The following is an 18,294-nucleotide window of genomic DNA, read 5'->3' on the forward strand; positions in this document are numbered from 1 at the left end:
GGATAATAACAACTCATGCAATGTATATATGACCTTACACTGAAGTCAGCAAATATTTTCCTTATTTGTTGCACTGATAACATGAGCCTTGTTCTCTAGAATTCTGGGCTAAATGCATGTGCGTAAACTGTTATCCCACATTAGCCTGCGCAATCTGCTCAGGCTTATCAGGCACGACACTTTCTGCTTGTTTGCAATTTTGTTTAAACAATTTTCTAGTAAATGAAAATCCAGTCTAGGCAGAAAGTATTGTTCCATTTTACCCTGTGCGGACTTCACAGACTAATCTTTGGCAACACTTCACTCACATGCATAGTTTACGATATGTTGCAGGTGTTGCTAGGGAAGCACCTGTTCAACCTGGCTGACCACGGGGCCCTCCTGGTGGCAGTGAAGTCTGGAGACGTCACCAACTCAATAGTGTACGTATCCAAAGCTGGTTGCAAGCGTAACATGATTAGCAAAGTTGTTTGTGTTCAAGGGACAGTCGGCTTAAGCAAATAAGGAAAGACACTTTCGGCTTTTAATGTATTTTTTTATTAAAGTAAGTCTCTTTGAACAAAAATCCAGTTCATGGGGAAAGTGTTGTCCCTGATTAGCCTGTGTTGACTGCACTAAGCCCTGTTTTCCCAGAGTGTGGCATGTATAATGGTCGTGAAATTATTGGTATACCCCCTCAGGGATAGGATAGATTGGAGTCAATGTCAGTAGGAAACACTTTGGATTTTTATCACCGTCACAGGTATATCAACCCTTTCCCACTCAAAGCAAAGTAAAAATGGCTATGTGCAAACAGCATAAAACCAGGACAGCCTGCAAGTAACTGGAAGTCTGTTCCGATTGTATGCTGTTTGCTGCTCATCAGTACCTAAGGAATGGAAATGAAGCCTTTAAAACTTTAATCTAGTAAGAAAGGTCTTAAATTTAATTAAATTTCTATGAGACTACACATGCATGAAAATATGTATCTAAGTGGTAAAGGGTTAAATGCAAATACAAAATATTGTTTCATATATTGTCACAGTTACTCGACTGATAACGGTGAGACTTGGAAGGAATACTCATTCTCATCTGACAAGATGCTTGTGCACGGCTTGCTGACTGAACCAGGGGAGAAGACGACGCAGTTGTTCATGTTCGCATCTGACCCCCCTCCTAAGCCTCATTCTTGGAAAGTCATCTCTCTCAACATGTCCACTGTATTTAGTGAGTATGACCCACGTCATGCATAAGTAGGTTTTTTAGCTGGGCTGATTTCGGAGAAAACCCAAGGTATTGTCATAGCCAGCTTGTTGTGTTGTGTTGTCCGCCGTCTGCCGGCGTCTTGCTAAAACCTTGACATTTTGCTCTAAAATCAAAGTGCTTTCACCTACAACTATGAAGGTTCATGTAGATGCACCTTGATGAGTTCTACATGCCACACCCATTTTTGGGTCACTAGGTCAAAGGTCAAGGTCATTGTGACCTCTAAAAAAAAAATTCTGACAAGTTTTCATTTATTCAAAACTGAAGCCGCAGCGAAGTGTTGGCACCCGTTATACGGTGCTCTTGTTCCGCATGTGGTTAACGTAGCTCCCGACCGACTTGCACATTTGCATTCTCGTCAGGAGCTATGTTGTCTGTAAATAAGACCACTGAACCTTGTGTGACTTTATAATGCACAGGGTAGCTCCTGACTGCCCAGGCTGGTCTGGAGCTATGCTGACCAAATATGACATAAGACCCATTTTTAGCTCACCTGATCACAACGTGCTCATGGTGAGCTTTTGTGATCGCCTTTTGTCCGTCGTCCGTCGTGCGCTGTCAACGTTTGCCTTGTTTACACTCTAGAGGCCACATTTATTGTCCAATCTTCATGAAATTTGGTCAGAAGATTGGTCTCATTGATATCTTGGATGAGTTCGAAAATGGTTACATTTGCTTGAAAAACATGGCTGCCAAGGGGCGGGCATTTTTCCTTATATTGCTATATATGGCTATAGTAAAATCTTGTTAACACTCTAGAGGCCACATTTATAGTCCGATCTTCATGAAACTCGGTCAGAAGATTCATCCTAATAATATCTTGGATGAGTTCAAAAATGATGACGGTTGGTTGAAAAACATGGCCGCCACGGGGCGGGGCATTTGTCCTTATATGGCTATAGTAAAACCTTGTCAACACTCTAGAGGTCACATTTATTTTCTGATCATCATGAAACTTTGTCAGAAGATTTGTCCCGATGATATCTTGGATAAATTGGAAAATGGTTTTGGTTGCTTTAAAAACATGGCCATCAGGGGCGGGGCATTTTTCCTTATATGGCTATATATGGCTTAGTAAAACCTTGTTAACACTCTAGAGGCCACATTTATTGTCCAATTGTCTTCATGAAATTTGGTCAGAAGATTGGTCTCAATGATATATCTTGGATGAGTTCAAAAATGGTTATGTTTGCTTGAAAAACATGGCTGCCAAGGGGCGGGGCATTTTTCCTTATATGGCTTTAGTAAATTCTTGTTAACACTCTAGAGGCCACATTTACTGTCCGATCTTCATGAAACTTGGTCAGAAGATTCATCCCGATAATATCTTGGACGAGTTCAAAAATGATGCCGGTTGGTTGAAAAACAAAGCTGCCAGGGGGTGGGGCATTTTTCCTTATATGGCTATAGTAAAACCTTGTTAACACTCTAGAGGCCACATTTATTTTCCAATCTTCATGAACTTGGTCAGAATATTTGTCCCTATAATATCTTGTTATCTCAGGTGAGCGACTTTGGGACTTTCTGGCCCTCTTGTTTGCATGATGTGGTTTGTAAAGTTCTAGTAATGATTTTGTTACCTTCTTTATAGGCTACTATAAGTACTGTTTACATTATCCCTTTCTTGTAACAGGTTTTTAACCAGGTTTTCCGAAGGAAAAAACTTGTTATTAGATTGGCGAATGTCGTCGGGCGGGCGGAACAAGCTTGTCCGGGCCATAACTTTGTTGTTCAATGTGAGATTTTAAAGTCATTTGGCACATTTGTTCACCATCATTGGATGGTGTGTCGAAGGAAAGAATTACGTAAATTTCTCAAAGGACAAGGTCGCCACAACTAAAAATAAATTTATTTTGAAACAAAGGGGGTTTATTATAAACAATCAGTTCAGTTTGAGTTGTCTTCCTTTATCAGACTTTTTTTTCCAATTGAAAACCTGGTTTTGTGACAATTTTGTCCCTTGCTAAAATCTGTCATAGAGATGACAAAAATGACTTGGTTAGGGAAAGATTATATGAACATAAAATTATGAAATGTGAACTTATGTTGTGACTTACGATTATGTCTTATATATATGCAGGCTATCCGTGCAGTGATAATGACTACAAGGATTGGTCTCTGCCAGACAACACGGCATTAAAAGGTAGGTACCTAGCCTCTCAACACACTCAAACACAAATAAATAAAACTATTCAGCAGTTCCAATGAATAAAGCGTCAAATTTGGCAATGGAAGGTCAATGTTTGTTCTGTACTTGGACAGAATTTTTTAGATCTAACAATAGATGTCAAGTCTTATTTCTTCAGAATAAATTAGCCTCGTTCTGCAAAAACTGGGCTTAGTGCACCTGAGTAAAGTGTTTTCCTAGAATAGCCTGGTGTATCAGCGTTCAAGTTATTACCATGAATCTTGTTCTTAAAAAACTGAGATTAATGCATGTGTGTTAAGTATTGTCCCAGATTTGCCTTTGCACCGCACAGGTTAATCAGGGCAACACTTTCTGCCTTTTTGGAAATTTTTGTTCATTGGAAGTCTACTTACCAAAATTCCACTTTAGAAGGCAGGTTTTTTTTTGGCCCGATTTTATAGCCGAAATTCGGCTATGTTCCCAATCCCAAAAAGTATACTTTTTTCCCAAAATGTGGCAAAAAATTCCCAATTGCAAAAAAAAAAAAAAAAAAAAATTTTTTTTTTTTTTTTTTTTTTTTTAAAGAAGTCTTATGTGTATTTTATGTCAGTTTTAATTCAATTACATCTAACAAAGTATTATATGATTTTTTTCTTTTAATTTGAATGATTATAAAGAGTTAAATCAAATTTAGTATTTCCCTAATCAGTGGACTTTTCGTGTGGAAAAAAAGGCTAATGAATTTATTTTCCCAATTTCATGAAAATGCCGATAAAATTCCCAATTCCAAAGCCACGGGCTATCTTCCCAAAAAGTGGGAAAAAAAACCTGGAAGGGAAGTGGCTACTTTGATAAGCGTGTGGGCATTTCACTGGCTTATCTGGGATGACATTTTATGCACATGCATTAAGCCCAGTTTTCCAAGATTGTGGTTCTTCATAACTAATCACTTGTTTTTTCCTGCTAGGATGTTTGCTGGGCCGTAAACTTGTTATCAGAAGAAGGATCCCACGCACCAACTGCTACAATGGGGAAGACTTTGTTCATGTTACCAGCACCAGCAACTGTGCTTGCACCAGAGAAGACTTTGAATGGTACGCATGTTTACCTGAGATGGCTGGCCTTAACACTTTACCACTTTGATTTTGAAGCCTTTGTAGTTTCTTAGAAAATCAAATTAAATGAAAGACTTTTTGTAACAGAGTCAAGTTATTAAGGCTTCATATCCAACAGTAAGATACTGATGAGCAGAAAACAGCATAAAACCTGAACAGCCTGTGAATTACTCTTAGGCTGTTCTGGTTTTATGCTGGTTGCATATAGATATTTTTACTTTGCTTCTGAGTGGTAAAGGTGATAACAGTTGGCTTGCCTTAACATTGTACATTATTGCATAAAAAGTCCATTTGCTGCCCATTATAAAGATGACTTAATGGACAAATTTGGATTGTTAACGACAAAAAAGGCTTTGTATTCATTAATATCATGCTGTGATAAAGCCAGATTTGTTATCAATAACTTGAACCTCCTCATATAAGTCTAGGTTGGCTGAATGCAGGCCATGTATGGGAATATTTAAGATATTATTTATTGTTTATATTCAACATTAATTTTCTTTTGTTCTTTTGCAGGATATATATTTTTATGTCATGATAGGGACAAAACACTGTCTGTTGTCATTCAATTTTCATTTGACACCTAATCATAATTACAACTTATTTCAGTTTGTATTACATGAAGATATATGTACATATATGTGAGCCTCTTTCTAGTTAAACTGGGCTTTTGTAAAATGTCCCAGAATAGCCAATGCAGTCTGCACAGGCCAATCTGTGAAAACACTTTATACACATGCATTAAGCCCAGTTTTCCCACAATGAGGCTCATTTGACATTGTTTGCAGTGACTACGGGTACAAGCCCATGTCAGGCACTTACAACAAGTTGCTTGTCTCTTGCGTGTTTGACAACGACTCCTCTGTGGACCCATCTCCTAAGCAGCCCCGCCCCTGTCCCGCTGGGACCTTCTATCCAGTCTCTCGAGGTTACCGCAAGGTGTATGGTGACACTTGTGTGGGTGGAGAGGACCAGATATATGCCCCTTTACAGTATGCTTGCAGAGTTGAAGGTACATGTTAGAGCAGAGAAAATCTTGTTTGAAGTATGAAAATACTAGTTAAAATAATAATATGATAAAATATTAATTTTCAAGAGAGCTACAGATTGGCAAATGCATAATTTGGGAAAAAAAACATGTCCTATTTCTTAAGCAAAGACCTTTAAACAACTTTGTTATCTCAATAAAAAGTCAACTTATGATATTTAATATCAAATAGGTTGAAACTTCCAATACTTGTTCTTGATTTGTTAGACTCTAGTAAGAAATAACGATTAGTCACTCTGAATGAAATGAATGCGTATTATGGCATTTGTTATTTTAATGCAGTGATCTGAATATTAATACTAAAAAACATTGTTGAGTTTTGTTATTTTCTGGAAAGTTTTATAATGATCGTCATGATGATTATGCTGATAGGTTGGTGATGAACAGCAACAAACATGCTTTATGCTGTCTGAATAACCTTTATTAAATAGTCTCAAAATTTTGTGTAGTAACATTTATTTGCAGACAAATACTGAGAAAGAAACAACTGTTTATACAGTAAATACTCTTAAGTTTTTGGGAACTTAAAAATAATAGTTTTTTTGTGTTTGAAAATAAAGATACCAAAAATATTTTAAAAAATACAAATTTAGAGACAAACAAGAGCTGTCTCCATAGGATGACATATGCCCCCGAAAAACTCTTTGATAGAAGTTATGAGCATTTTCGAAACCTAAAAGCAGATTTTGAAACCAAAACGCTGACCCTAAGTTCAAGGTCAAGGTCAAAGGGGGTCCAAAATTGTGTGCAAATGGAAAGGCCTGTCCATATACACATGCATACCAAATATGAAGGTTACATCTGAAGCCACAAAGAAGTTATGGGCATTTTTTGGCACCTAAACGCAGATTTCAAAACCTAAATGCGGACTTTAGGACTTTAAGTTCAAGGTAAAGGTCAAAGAGGTAAAAATCGGTGTGCGTATTGAAAGGCCTTGTCCATATACATATGCATACCAAATATGAAGGTTAAATCTGAAGCGACATAAAAGTTATGAGTTTTTTTCGAAATCAAAAGGAACAGTGTGACGGACAGACTGACGGACGGACAGACAGACAGTGCGATCACTATATGCCCTCCTTTGGGGGCATAAAAATACAGGTGTTGTTTTTTTTTCAAGCCACCCTAAAATATTGCATTTACGAATGGATACGGGTATGAAATTTATATGGAAACAATTGTTTTAAAGAACAAATGCCTTTGACTAATATATTGTTTACTTTAAGCTGTTGGGTGAAACCATCGTTTATTAGAAGTATACTATTACCATCAAACTTAGTTATTTACCATATATTGTTTACCTTAAGCTGTTGGGTGAAAACCATTGTATATTAGAAGCATACTATTACCGTCAAACTTAGTTATTTACCCAATAAAGCAAATGTAAGTGTTCATTGCCTTAAGGCATTTGTCTGCCAGGTTTTATAAATGCATTAGGGTAGAATTCTGGTAAATAAATAATTGTAAAATAAACCATCAGAAAATTTAGTGTCATTAATTATAGACGAAAAACCCGTATTTCTGAACATTAAGAGTCACTAAAAATAAGAATTTTTTGGCTGGAAATGGGGATGTCTGAAAATTTAGAGTGTACAAAAACAAACAGTAATTACAGTTACTCCAACTGAGCTTGAACTCCAATCATTAATGCATGACTTGTCGAGAATTCACCCTAATCCCTCCAATAGACCCATTTAAGCCACCTGCTAAACAGCAAAAATCAAAACACATCTCTGAGCAACATTGTTTTGCTATTTTTAGATCAGCTATATTGTTTCTTGATTAGAAATTACCATTTTTATGCCCCCGGTAGGGTGGCATATAGCAGTTGAACTGTCCGTCAGTCAGTCTGTCCGTCCGAAAACTTTAATGGCCATTACTTTTTATGTCCCCCACTATAGTAGTGGGGGACATATTGTTTTTACCCTGTCTGTTGGTTGGTTGGTCTGTTGGTTGGTTTGCGCCAATTTTAACATTTGCAATAACTTTTGCAATATTGAAGATAGCAACTTGATATTTGGCATGCATATGTATCTCATGGAGCTGCACATTTTGAGTAGTGAAAGGTTAAGGTCAAGGTCATCCTTCAAGGTCAAAGGTCAAATATATGGGTCAAAATCGCTCATTTAATGTACACTTTTGCAGTATTTCAATATTGAAGCTAGCAACTTGATATTTGGCATGCATGTGTATCTCGTGGAGCTGCACATTTTGAGTGGTGAAAGGTCAAGATCAAGGTCATCCTTCAAGGTCAGAGGTCAAATATGTGGCCAAAATCGCTCATTTTATGACTACTTTTGCAATATTGAAGATAGCAACTTGATATTTGGCATGCATGTGTATCTGATGGAGCTCATTTTGAGTGGTGAAAGGTCAAGGTCATCCTTCAAGGTCAGAGGTCAAATATATGTGGGCCAAATCGCTTATTTTATGCATACTTTTACAGTATTGAAGATAGCAACTTGATATTTGGCATGCATGTGTATCTCATGGAGCTGCACATTTTGAGAGGTGAAAGGTCAAGGTCAAGGTCATCCTTCAAGGTCAAATATATGGGTCAAAATTGCTCATGTAATGTCACATCTGCAATATTGAAGCTAGCAATTTTATTTTTGAAATGCATGTGTATCTCATGGAGCTGCACATTTTGAGTGGTGAAGGGTCAAGGTCAAGGTCATCCTTCAAGGTCAAACGTCATATAGGGGGACATTGTGTTTCACAAACACATCTTGTTCAATATGGAACATAGCAACTTGATATTTGGCATGCATGTGCATCACGTGGAGCTGCACATTTTGAGTGGTGAAAGGTGAAGGTCAAGGTCATCCTTCAAGGTCAAATGTCAAATATATGGCGTCTGTTCGTCTGTCCAAAAACTTTAACATTGGCCATAACTTTTTCAATATTGAAGATAGCAACTTGATATTTGGCAGGCATGTGTATCTCATGGAGCTGAACATTTTGAGTGGAGAAAGGTGAAAGTCAAGGTCATCCTTCAAGGTCAAATGTCAAATATATGGCGTCTGTCTGTCCGTTTGAAAACTTTAACATTTGCCAGAACTTTTTCAATATTGAAGATAGAAAGTCAAAGTTGAAGGTCAAGGTCATCCTTCAAGGTGAAAGTCAAAGGTCAAATTTTGCAATATTGAAGATAGCAACTGTATATTTGGCATTCATGCAGATCTCATGGAGCTGCACATTTTGAGTGGTGAAAGGTCAAGGTCATCATTCAAGGTCAAGGTCAAATTTTGCAATATTGAAAAAAGCAACTCCATATTTGGCATGCATGCGTATCTCATGGAGCTGCACATTTTGAGTGGTGAAGGGTCAAGGTCAAAGGTCAAATATATGGCTTCAAAGCGGCGCAGTAGGGGGCATTGTGTTTCACGAACACAGCTCTTGTTATTAAAAGTTAAGATGTTTCCGACCAAAGGTTTTTTCTCACGAATTCTGTAGTCTATTGACTTAATTTAAGTTTCTTTATCTGTAGATTGACACATTTAAACATGTTCATGCATTCCTTGCTACTGTTCTTTTGCAATCAACGGACCCTGGGTTTGATTTGCACTATAGAGGCACTCTGAGTATCTACCTCTAAGACATCAAGTACTGGTTCTTTCCAGAAGAAAGTGAACAAGATTAGAAGTGCCCCAATCAGTCTGTAGGTTTCCCTGTAATAGAACTTAAAAGGTATACTTAGGTATAAACTGATTAATGCGTGTTATAATCCTGATGTGATTAAAAGCACGCGATTATTGAACTGAACCGTTCCGTTGATTTCTGTATCTCTCAGAACTACCTGAAGTGCTGATCTATTCCACACGAACATCAATCAACCGAATAGTTCTGCCAGCAAGTAGGAGTTCAAGACCCAATGTCCTGTTGGGGCCCTCAGTTGCAAAGAATGTCTCAGCAATTGCCTATGAATACTCGGAGAATGGCTACCTGTACTGGGCAGATAATCAACTGAAGAATATCCAGGTAAGAGATTTGTGTTGACCATTACTCCCTCCTTAATATTTACAGAGTTATTGCCCTTTTTTGTTATATTGTGCGATGGGGGAATTCATTAGAATTTTAGTGATTCAAATGAAATATCATAGAATGAAAGAGGTCCATTAGAGCAAATGCAAGTGTTAAAGGAAACTATGTCTTTCTTCATTATTTGTGGAGTCATAACCCTTTGTACGTTTGTATTTTAAAAGAGAGTTTGTGTATTAGATCTGTTAAACTTTTGGTTTTGGTTAAAAATGTGTAATATGTTGAATTTCCAAAATCTTAAAAGAAAACATGCATGGTATATCTTGTACACTACACTTTACACAACAGCGATTATGTGAAGACGGTACTCACACAGTGGAGGTCCTACACAACACAAGCCTAAGCGAGATAAGCTCCCTTGGCTATGACTGGAAGGGACAGAACCTCTACTGGATTGACAGAGGGGATCAGGTTCTCGAGGTCTCCCGACGGGATGGGAAATTCAGACGCGAGCTCATCAAGCACTACAGCCTGGTGAATGCTCATTCCCTCCAGCTGGACCCAGCTCATGGGTAATGAGGTTTTTTTTACAAAATATTTAGATACTTTGAAACCATATATTTTTGTCGGCATGAAAATTGTGTTGTTTTTATAACAAATAACTATTTTATGGACTATGGAAATTTGTGGATTAATGACTTTGGCACACAAAAAGAGAGGAATTTTGCAATTTGTTTGTGATACTTTCCCGCGATGAATCGTGGAGGGGAGAGGGTGTCACTATCAGGAGGTGGGCTCTGTTTATAAAATGCCAATAAACTAGTCCATGGTTATCAGGTGAAAGTACACTTCAACACCGTTATTTCGAAGTCGTCAGGGCCGTTAAAAAAACTTCGGATTAACGATAATTCGAAATAAACATTTGATAGACGACTTCTTTGATTCTGTAATAATAAAACGTTGTGGAATTCGCATGGTTCGGTTACACGCTACTATGAATAATTGTTTACTTTAAAAAAGTAAACGAGTCAGATTGCAATAGATTTCTACTTGTAACAAACGAAGGAATAAAACGATTCTTGTTCTTCTATTTATGTTTTCTCTAAGTGCAGAACATATTTAATATAATGAATATGTACTTATTATCAGAACATATAAAATGTAACGAATAACACAAATTATCAAACCATATCAAATATAACGAGTAGCACAAATTGTCATACATGTAAATACATATGAATACATTTTCGGAAATGAATTAACATTTTTTGTAAACAAGACGCGATGTCTCTCTGAACAGCACTAAACTGGACGCGTGTAACATATTTCTCCTATTTGTCAAGGACATTGAAGAACTCACTTCCGCCCGTGTTTTGCTCGCAGAAGGTAGAGTTTATATAAGATGAATTTCATTGGACAACATTTACTCAGACCTAACTTGAAACGTTTATTTGTTACTAAAGAATGCAAAACTACATAAATGGTAATTATCGGCTTTTGACGACATTATAAAATTAACACGCTACGCGCAGACGACAAAGGTGTAATTATCACTTTTTGACGCGCCACGCCCAGACGACAAAGGTGTGAAATTATGCTCAGCATTTGCAACTTTGAATTCGGATTAAAGATTGATGATAAGGTGCGAATTGTAGTGTTGGGTCCGACAGAATCACTTCGAATTAACGATTTTTTCGGTTTAACGAAGTTCGGATTAACAATGAAATTTTACATTCAACAAAGAAGAATCAAAATCGGGACCGGAAAAATACTTCGAAATAACGGTGACTTCGGATTACCGGTGTTCAAAATAACGGTGTTGAAGTGTAACTGGCTCTTTTTATTGCATCTCATTTAACATTGTTGTGATATGGGAATAAGTGGGACTGAATGACCATTAATGTGTGTTTGAAGCGTCAAAGGCTATTTCCAATTAGTCTTATTTGATTATAATCATGGCCTTACTGAGGAGAAACATACTTTTATCAGCACCAATTAGAGAAGGTGCAAATATTATTGATTATTATCAAGCTGGATTCATTAAGTGATTCAGTGAAAACTCAATGTACACAATGGGCATGAAAGTTACCATTAGGGCTAATCCTTACTTTTCTACCAAAACAAAATTAACACTATTGATACAGCTTTACTGCATTATTGTTTTATAGGAAATGTCAAGTATCAGTTAAGTGTATGAGTCACGCTCTGAGAAAACGGGGCAAAATGCCTGTGCGTAGAGTGTCGCCCCAGATAAGCCTGTGCAGTCTAATCAGGGACGACACTTTTGCTTGTATGACATTTTTTGTTTAAATGAAGTCTCTACTTAGCAAAAATCCAATTTAGGCGGAAAGTGTCGTCCCTGATTAGCCTGTGCGAACTGCACAGGCTAATCTGGGACGACACTTTACACACAAGCATTAAGCCCAGTTTTCTCAGAACAAGGCTCATATAGAGTAATGTACACACCTTTGTGTAGTATCTGGCTTTTTCTGGATTGCAAAATAGATGCAGGATGTTTGCGTGGATTACATTTATAAGTCTTTCATGCCTTTCATGGTAATTTGGTCTTACAAATTTAAACATTGGACGTAATTATTTGTTAGAATCTTAGTTTTGGATCGGTCTTACCACATAATCAATGAAAATTAATGTCCCACAAATTATAATTTCACAGTATACACAAATTTCAGTAATATCCTTGTCTTGCAATACTCTTATAACTTTCAAATATTTTCAGTTTTCAAAAGTAAACAAATGACCTGATAACAAGAAAATATATTGATTGAGTGGATCTAAAATAGTTCTGACATAGTTGATTTGTAATCAATAAGAATACCCCCAAAAAGAAATTAGAAAGTTTGCACTATTCAATCCTGCTAACAGAAAGATGTACTGGGTGAGCGGAAACAAGGTGATCCAGTGCTGGATGGATGGAACCAACAATTCACTCACAGTGATCTACACAGTGGTTCTAGGTGATCCCATTAGGGCTATTACTGTCAACAGTCAGGCAGGGAAAGTGTACTCGTTTTATGGCACTAGCAATCTGGCGCAGACGAACATGGATAATTTTGTGACTCAAAGGCTGCCGTGGAATGTGACCTATTTTGATGTGGACAGTTTTACCTCCATGGCTGTATACAAGGTATTCATTTGTGTGTTTTATTGAGGCAAATTTAGTGTTACACCTGGACATTATGGGAAAAATGCAATTTTGGGAATCTTTTTTTTTTGGTGCGAAAATCTTCTGATTTGGAAAAAAAAAGTCATTTTATAGAAATCTATACAATAATTCGCATTATAAAAACATAATCATATAAATGATAGTTATATACTTTTTGAGATGTCATTGAAAGAAAATTGAGATATAATTATGATTAGACACTTAATTTTCGATTGGCATTTTTTTAACCATTTTGCTTGGGAAATGGGTCAATTTAACAGACCAGTATTTACTAAAATATTCAAATATATTAGAATACTCGATTTTTTAAACCTTGGATTAAAATGTCCTAACTAACATCCATCCGGAGCTACGTTTTGTTCCTGATTGCCACAATTACCACTATAGACCTATCTGATATGCCGCTTTGAAAAAAGGAATAAATTAATTGTTTCTGTATATATGGGCTTTTGTTTTCACATTTTTGTGTTGCCTGACTATGGTCAGGGGACATATAGGTGTTACTTACTCAGCAGCGTCAGCGTCCGCAGCGTCACACTTTTCAAAAAAGGCTCATAACTTCTGTGTCCCTTCAGATATTGCTTTCATATTTGGTATGCATGTGTATCTGGACAACACCTTTCCATGCGCATAAAAAAATTTACCCCTGTGACCTTGACCTTGAACTTTAGGTCAGCGTTCAGGTTTCAAACTTTGCGACCGCAATTCAAAAAAGGCTCATAACTTCTGTGTTCCTTCAGATATTGCTTTCATATTTGGTATGCATGTGTATCTGGACAACACCTTTCCATGCGCATACAATTTTTTACCTCTGTGACCTTGAACTTGAGGTCAGCGTTCAGGTTTCGAAATCTGCGATCGCGATTCGAAAAAGGCTCATGATTTCTGTGTTTCTTCAGATATTGCTTTCATATTTGGTATGCGTGTGTATCTGGACAGCACCTTTCCATGCGCATACAATTTTTTACCCCTGAGACCTTGACCTTGAACTTGAGGTCAGCGTTCAGGTTTCAAAATCTGCGACCGCGATTCGAAAAAGGCTCATAACTACGGTGTATCTTCAGATATTGCTTTCATTTTCGGTATGCATGTGTATCTGGACAACACCTTTCCATGCGCATACAATTATTTACCCCTGTGACCATGACCTTGAACTTGAGGTCAGCGTTCAGGTTTTCGAAATCTGCGACCGCGATTGGCTCATAACTACTGTGTCCCTTCAGATATTGCTTTTATATTTGGTATTGACCTTGAACTTGAGGTCAGCGTTCAGGTTTCAAAATCTGCGACCGCGATTCGAAAAAGGTTCATACCTACTGTGTCCCTTCAGATATTGCTTTCATATTTGGTATGCATGTGTATCTGGACAACACCTTTCCATGCGCATACAATTTTTGACCCCTGTGACCATGACCTTCAACTTGAGATCAGCGTTCAGGTTTCGAAATCTGCGACCTCGATTTGAAAAAAGCTCATTACTACTGTGTCCCTTCAGATATTGCTTTTATATTTGGTATTTACCTTGAACTTGAGGTCAGCGTTCAGGTTTCAAAATCTGCGACCGTGATTCGAAAAAGGCTCATACCTACTGTGTCCTTTCAGATATTGCTTTCATATTTGGTATGCATGTGTATCTGGACAACACCTTTCCATGCGCATCAAAATTTTTAAAGTTGAAGTCCGCGTTCAGGTTTCGAAATCTGCGACCGTGATTCAAAAAAAGCTCATTATATCTGTGTCCCTTCAGATATTGCTTTCATATTTGGTACGCATCTGTATCTGAACAACACCTTTCCTTGTGCATACAAGTTTTGACCCCTGTGACCTTGACCTTGAACTTAGGGTCCGTGTTTAGATTTCGAAATCTGCGACCGCGACCCAAAAATGGTTCTTAACTACTATGTCTTGAGCTTTACTTTAAGTATTTTTAATAATTATAATAAACATTTTGATATTTGTGAACTTTGACAGTTATAAAGATGTTGGTGAAATAAAAACGTACTACAGCCACCACAAACCTGTGTGGATAGCAGTTTAGAATTGAAGAGAATTCACAAATTATAGCACAAAGGAGGGCATATTGTGTTTGGTCTTTCTGTGTGTTTGTGTCTGTTTGCTATTAGATTTACAATATTCATACAAAATTAGTTTGGTCATTCATTAAACAAAGTTTTGCTTATTCAATATGTTACTAAATAGAACAAAAAAGGGTAAAAGTTTGATTGTTACAACATTAAGAATTTATGTCCCATACCTGATATAATAGTAAACAAGTAACACAGGTATGCTACCATCATTCTTGAGGACACCACAACAATGTTAAAACTTGGAAAGCACTTTGATTTAAACAAGATTATATTCCTTCTTTGCTTTCTAGGGGTATTTGGTCCAGCATCATGATATGAGACAATTTGACACGACATTCGTAAAACACGATGAACGTTCTATAAATTTACAATAAAAATCGCTATTCAAGGTCTGTCTTGGTAAAACTTACTATCACTTATCCCTTTTTTGCCCCTTACTACCATACTTCTACTACTCGAGTGTCCCAGTGTAGTTTTTGACACCTTATCAGCAATTAATCGGCAAATTATTGATTTTATCAGGAATTCACACCTTGGTGTTTTATGATATGGGTCGCTAATTGCCAGTGATAGATGGGTCGCACTGAATTAAAAGCCGACTGGGGCCATATCAAATCCAAAGATAATGTGTATTATACCACCTGAGATAAAAAGACCTGTTAAAACACAGGTTTTGTATATCAAACAAATTAAATGCTTATGGAGACACATTGATGTTTCACATAAATTAATTTTCATTTTCGACTGATTCTCAGACAATAGTTTGAACATATTACATCAATATAAATTTTTAGAAAATTGGTGATTGGTCCCTCTCCTTATGCCCTCTCAATTGCTAATTTTCATCTCGTTCATTGATGGCAGCTGTTATCAAAACAATGACTTATATAGGAAAGTCGTCTCCACTAAACCGGAACTGTGACTTTGTACATGTACGTATAACTTTTTTAGAAGTACCTTTGCATACAAATAGAATATTCGAATATGAATTTTGGAATCGAATATTCGGACGATTTCGAATATTTGGATATTCTGTCCCATCCCTATTAGAAGCAATTATTGGCTGCATTAAATAACAACTATAAGCATGAGCGCATGACAATGTCCATTGATTTTTAGCGCTGATTAGGTGTTTAAAATAAATATCAGTCTGCACAGGCTAATCAAGAACGACACTTTCCTCTCTTATGATATTTTCTGTTTAAATAAAGTATCTCTTAGCAATAATCAAGTTTAGGTGGAAAAGTGGTCTCTGAATTGCCTCTGCAGAATGCACAGGCTAATCTGGGACGACACTTTACACACACGCATTAAACCCCTTTTTTACAGAGCACAACCCATATAGAATGTATATATAGTAGCTTTCTAGAGTTTGTTTTGTTTTAACGAAATTATTTTTTCTCAACAAAATGAGTAAACACAAACAAAAACCGTTGTGCAGAAGTTGTTTTATTTACAGGAGAAAAAGGGAGCAATTACATACTGGTACAACATTCAGCATGCATGCATCGATGCACTAGTATTTAATCAATCGAGTAATATTTTGAAAAGATTCCAAACATGAGACGGTTGTGGATTTTATTTACCTTCAAATTAGTCAGAATCTAAACGGGCTGCACTCTGTAAAAAGGAGGTTTTATGCATGTGCGTAAAGTGTCATCCCAGAGTAGCCTGTGCAGTCCGCACAAGCTAATCAGGGATGACACTTTCCGCTTTTATTTATTTTTTTATGTCCCCCACCACTATAGTGGGGGACATATTGTTTTTGCCCTGTCTGTTGGTTGGTTGGTCTGTTTGTTTGCACCAACTTTAACATTTGCAATAACTTTTGCAATATTGAAGATAGCAACTTGATATTTGGCATGCATGTGTATCTCATGGAGCTGCACATTTTGAGTGGTGAAAGGTCAAGGTCAAGGTCATCCTTCAAGGTCAAAGGTCAAAAAAACTAAATCAAAGCTGCGCACAAGGGGACATAGTGTTTCTGACAAACACATTTCTTGTTGTTTAAAGGAAGACTGTTCTTGAATAAAATCCAGTTTAGGCAGAAAGTATTGTCCCTGCGGACTGCACAGGCTAATCTGGGACGCCACTTTACACACTTGCATTCAACCCCCTTTTTCACAGAGCGTGGCTCAAATTGTAGATGTTTCTAGAACATATAGCAGGTTTGAAATGAACACTTTTGAGCCTTAATAAATTGATTTTTTTGGTCTGTTTGCGCCAACTTTAACATTGTGCAATAACTTTTGCTATATTGAAGATAGCAACTTCATATTTGGCATGCATGTGTATCTCATGAAGCTGCACATTTGAGTGGTGAAAGGTCAAGGTCAAGGTCATCCTTCAAGGTCAGAGGTCAAATATATGTGGCCAAAGTCGCTCATTTTATGAATACTTTTGCAATATTGAAGATAGCAACTTGATATTTGGCATGCATGTGTATCTCATGGAGCTGCACATTTTGAGTGGTAAAAGGTCAAGGTCAAGGTCATCCTTCAAGGTCAGAGGTCAAATATATATGGCCCAAATCGCTTATTTTATAAATACTTTTGAAATATTGAAGGTAGCAACTTGATATTTGGCATGCATGTGCATCTCATGGAGCTGCACATTTTGAGTGGTGAAAGGTCAAGGTCATCCTTCAAGGTCAGAGGTCAAATATATGTGGCCCAAATCGCTTATTTTATGAATACTTTTGCATTATTGAAGATAGCAACTTGATATTTGGCATGCATGTGTATCTCATGGAGCTGCACATTTTGAGTGGTGAAAGGTCAAGGTCAAGGCCATCCTTCACAAGGTCAAGGTCATCCTTCAAGGTCAAACATCATATAGGGGGAAATTGTGTTTCACAAACACATCTTGTTTTTAAACCAATTAAATTGATTAATATTTTAGTAACTAAATGCTGATTAGATACTCATGGATTTAAAAATATATGTACAGTCAAAACTGACCAAATGGTCACTTGAAAATAACAGTCAATTGCAGACAACGGTCATTCTGGATTCCCCCGACAAAAATAACTCTATATTACACTTGAGAATAACTGTCAATTGTCCATAACAGCCAACAGCCTGTATATTTCACTCCGAAAGTAATGTTTGAACTGAAAACAAATGTCATGCGTCAGTCATTTCCAGTCGCGAAAATCAAGAACACAAATGAAACAGGTGCAGGTAACAATAAGAATAATTATTATGTATTAGAAGTAGGGATGGGAACGAATACTGAAATTGATATTCGAATATTTGTTTGTGATTATTCGAATATATTTGAATATTTGATTTTAAGTGTGGCAGTTTTCGGAGAAAACCTGAGCTATTGTCATAGCCAGCTCGTCGTCCGCCGTCCGACGTCCGCCGTAGGCGTCGTGCTTAAACCTTAACATTGGCCATAACTTTTTAAATATTGAAGATAGCAACTTGATATTTGGCATGCATGTGTATCTCATGGAGCTGCACATTTTGAGTGGTAAAATTTCAAGGTGAACATCATCCTTC

General features: G+C 37.1%; 1 protein-coding gene across 1 annotated transcript in view; it reads left to right on the plus strand.

The window, feature by feature from the left end:
• LOC127867768 (sortilin-related receptor-like) overlaps positions 1 to 18,294 on the plus strand; it is a 150,764-nt gene that overhangs the window by 44,730 nt on the left and 87,740 nt on the right. Inside the window, exons 11-18 of the mRNA XM_052409153.1 lie at positions 334 to 422; positions 1,025 to 1,206; positions 3,326 to 3,388; positions 4,341 to 4,467; positions 5,277 to 5,500; positions 9,330 to 9,517; positions 9,866 to 10,089; positions 12,401 to 12,662. Coding sequence (XP_052265113.1) covers positions 334 to 422; positions 1,025 to 1,206; positions 3,326 to 3,388; positions 4,341 to 4,467; positions 5,277 to 5,500; positions 9,330 to 9,517; positions 9,866 to 10,089; positions 12,401 to 12,662 — 1,359 coding nt within the window. The remainder of the gene's footprint in view (positions 1 to 333; positions 423 to 1,024; positions 1,207 to 3,325; positions 3,389 to 4,340; positions 4,468 to 5,276; positions 5,501 to 9,329; positions 9,518 to 9,865; positions 10,090 to 12,400; positions 12,663 to 18,294) is intronic.

The sequence above is a fragment of the Dreissena polymorpha genome, chromosome 2 (genome assembly GCF_020536995.1).
Source record: "Dreissena polymorpha isolate Duluth1 chromosome 2, UMN_Dpol_1.0, whole genome shotgun sequence".
NCBI classification, from domain to species: domain Eukaryota; kingdom Metazoa; phylum Mollusca; class Bivalvia; order Myida; family Dreissenidae; genus Dreissena; species Dreissena polymorpha.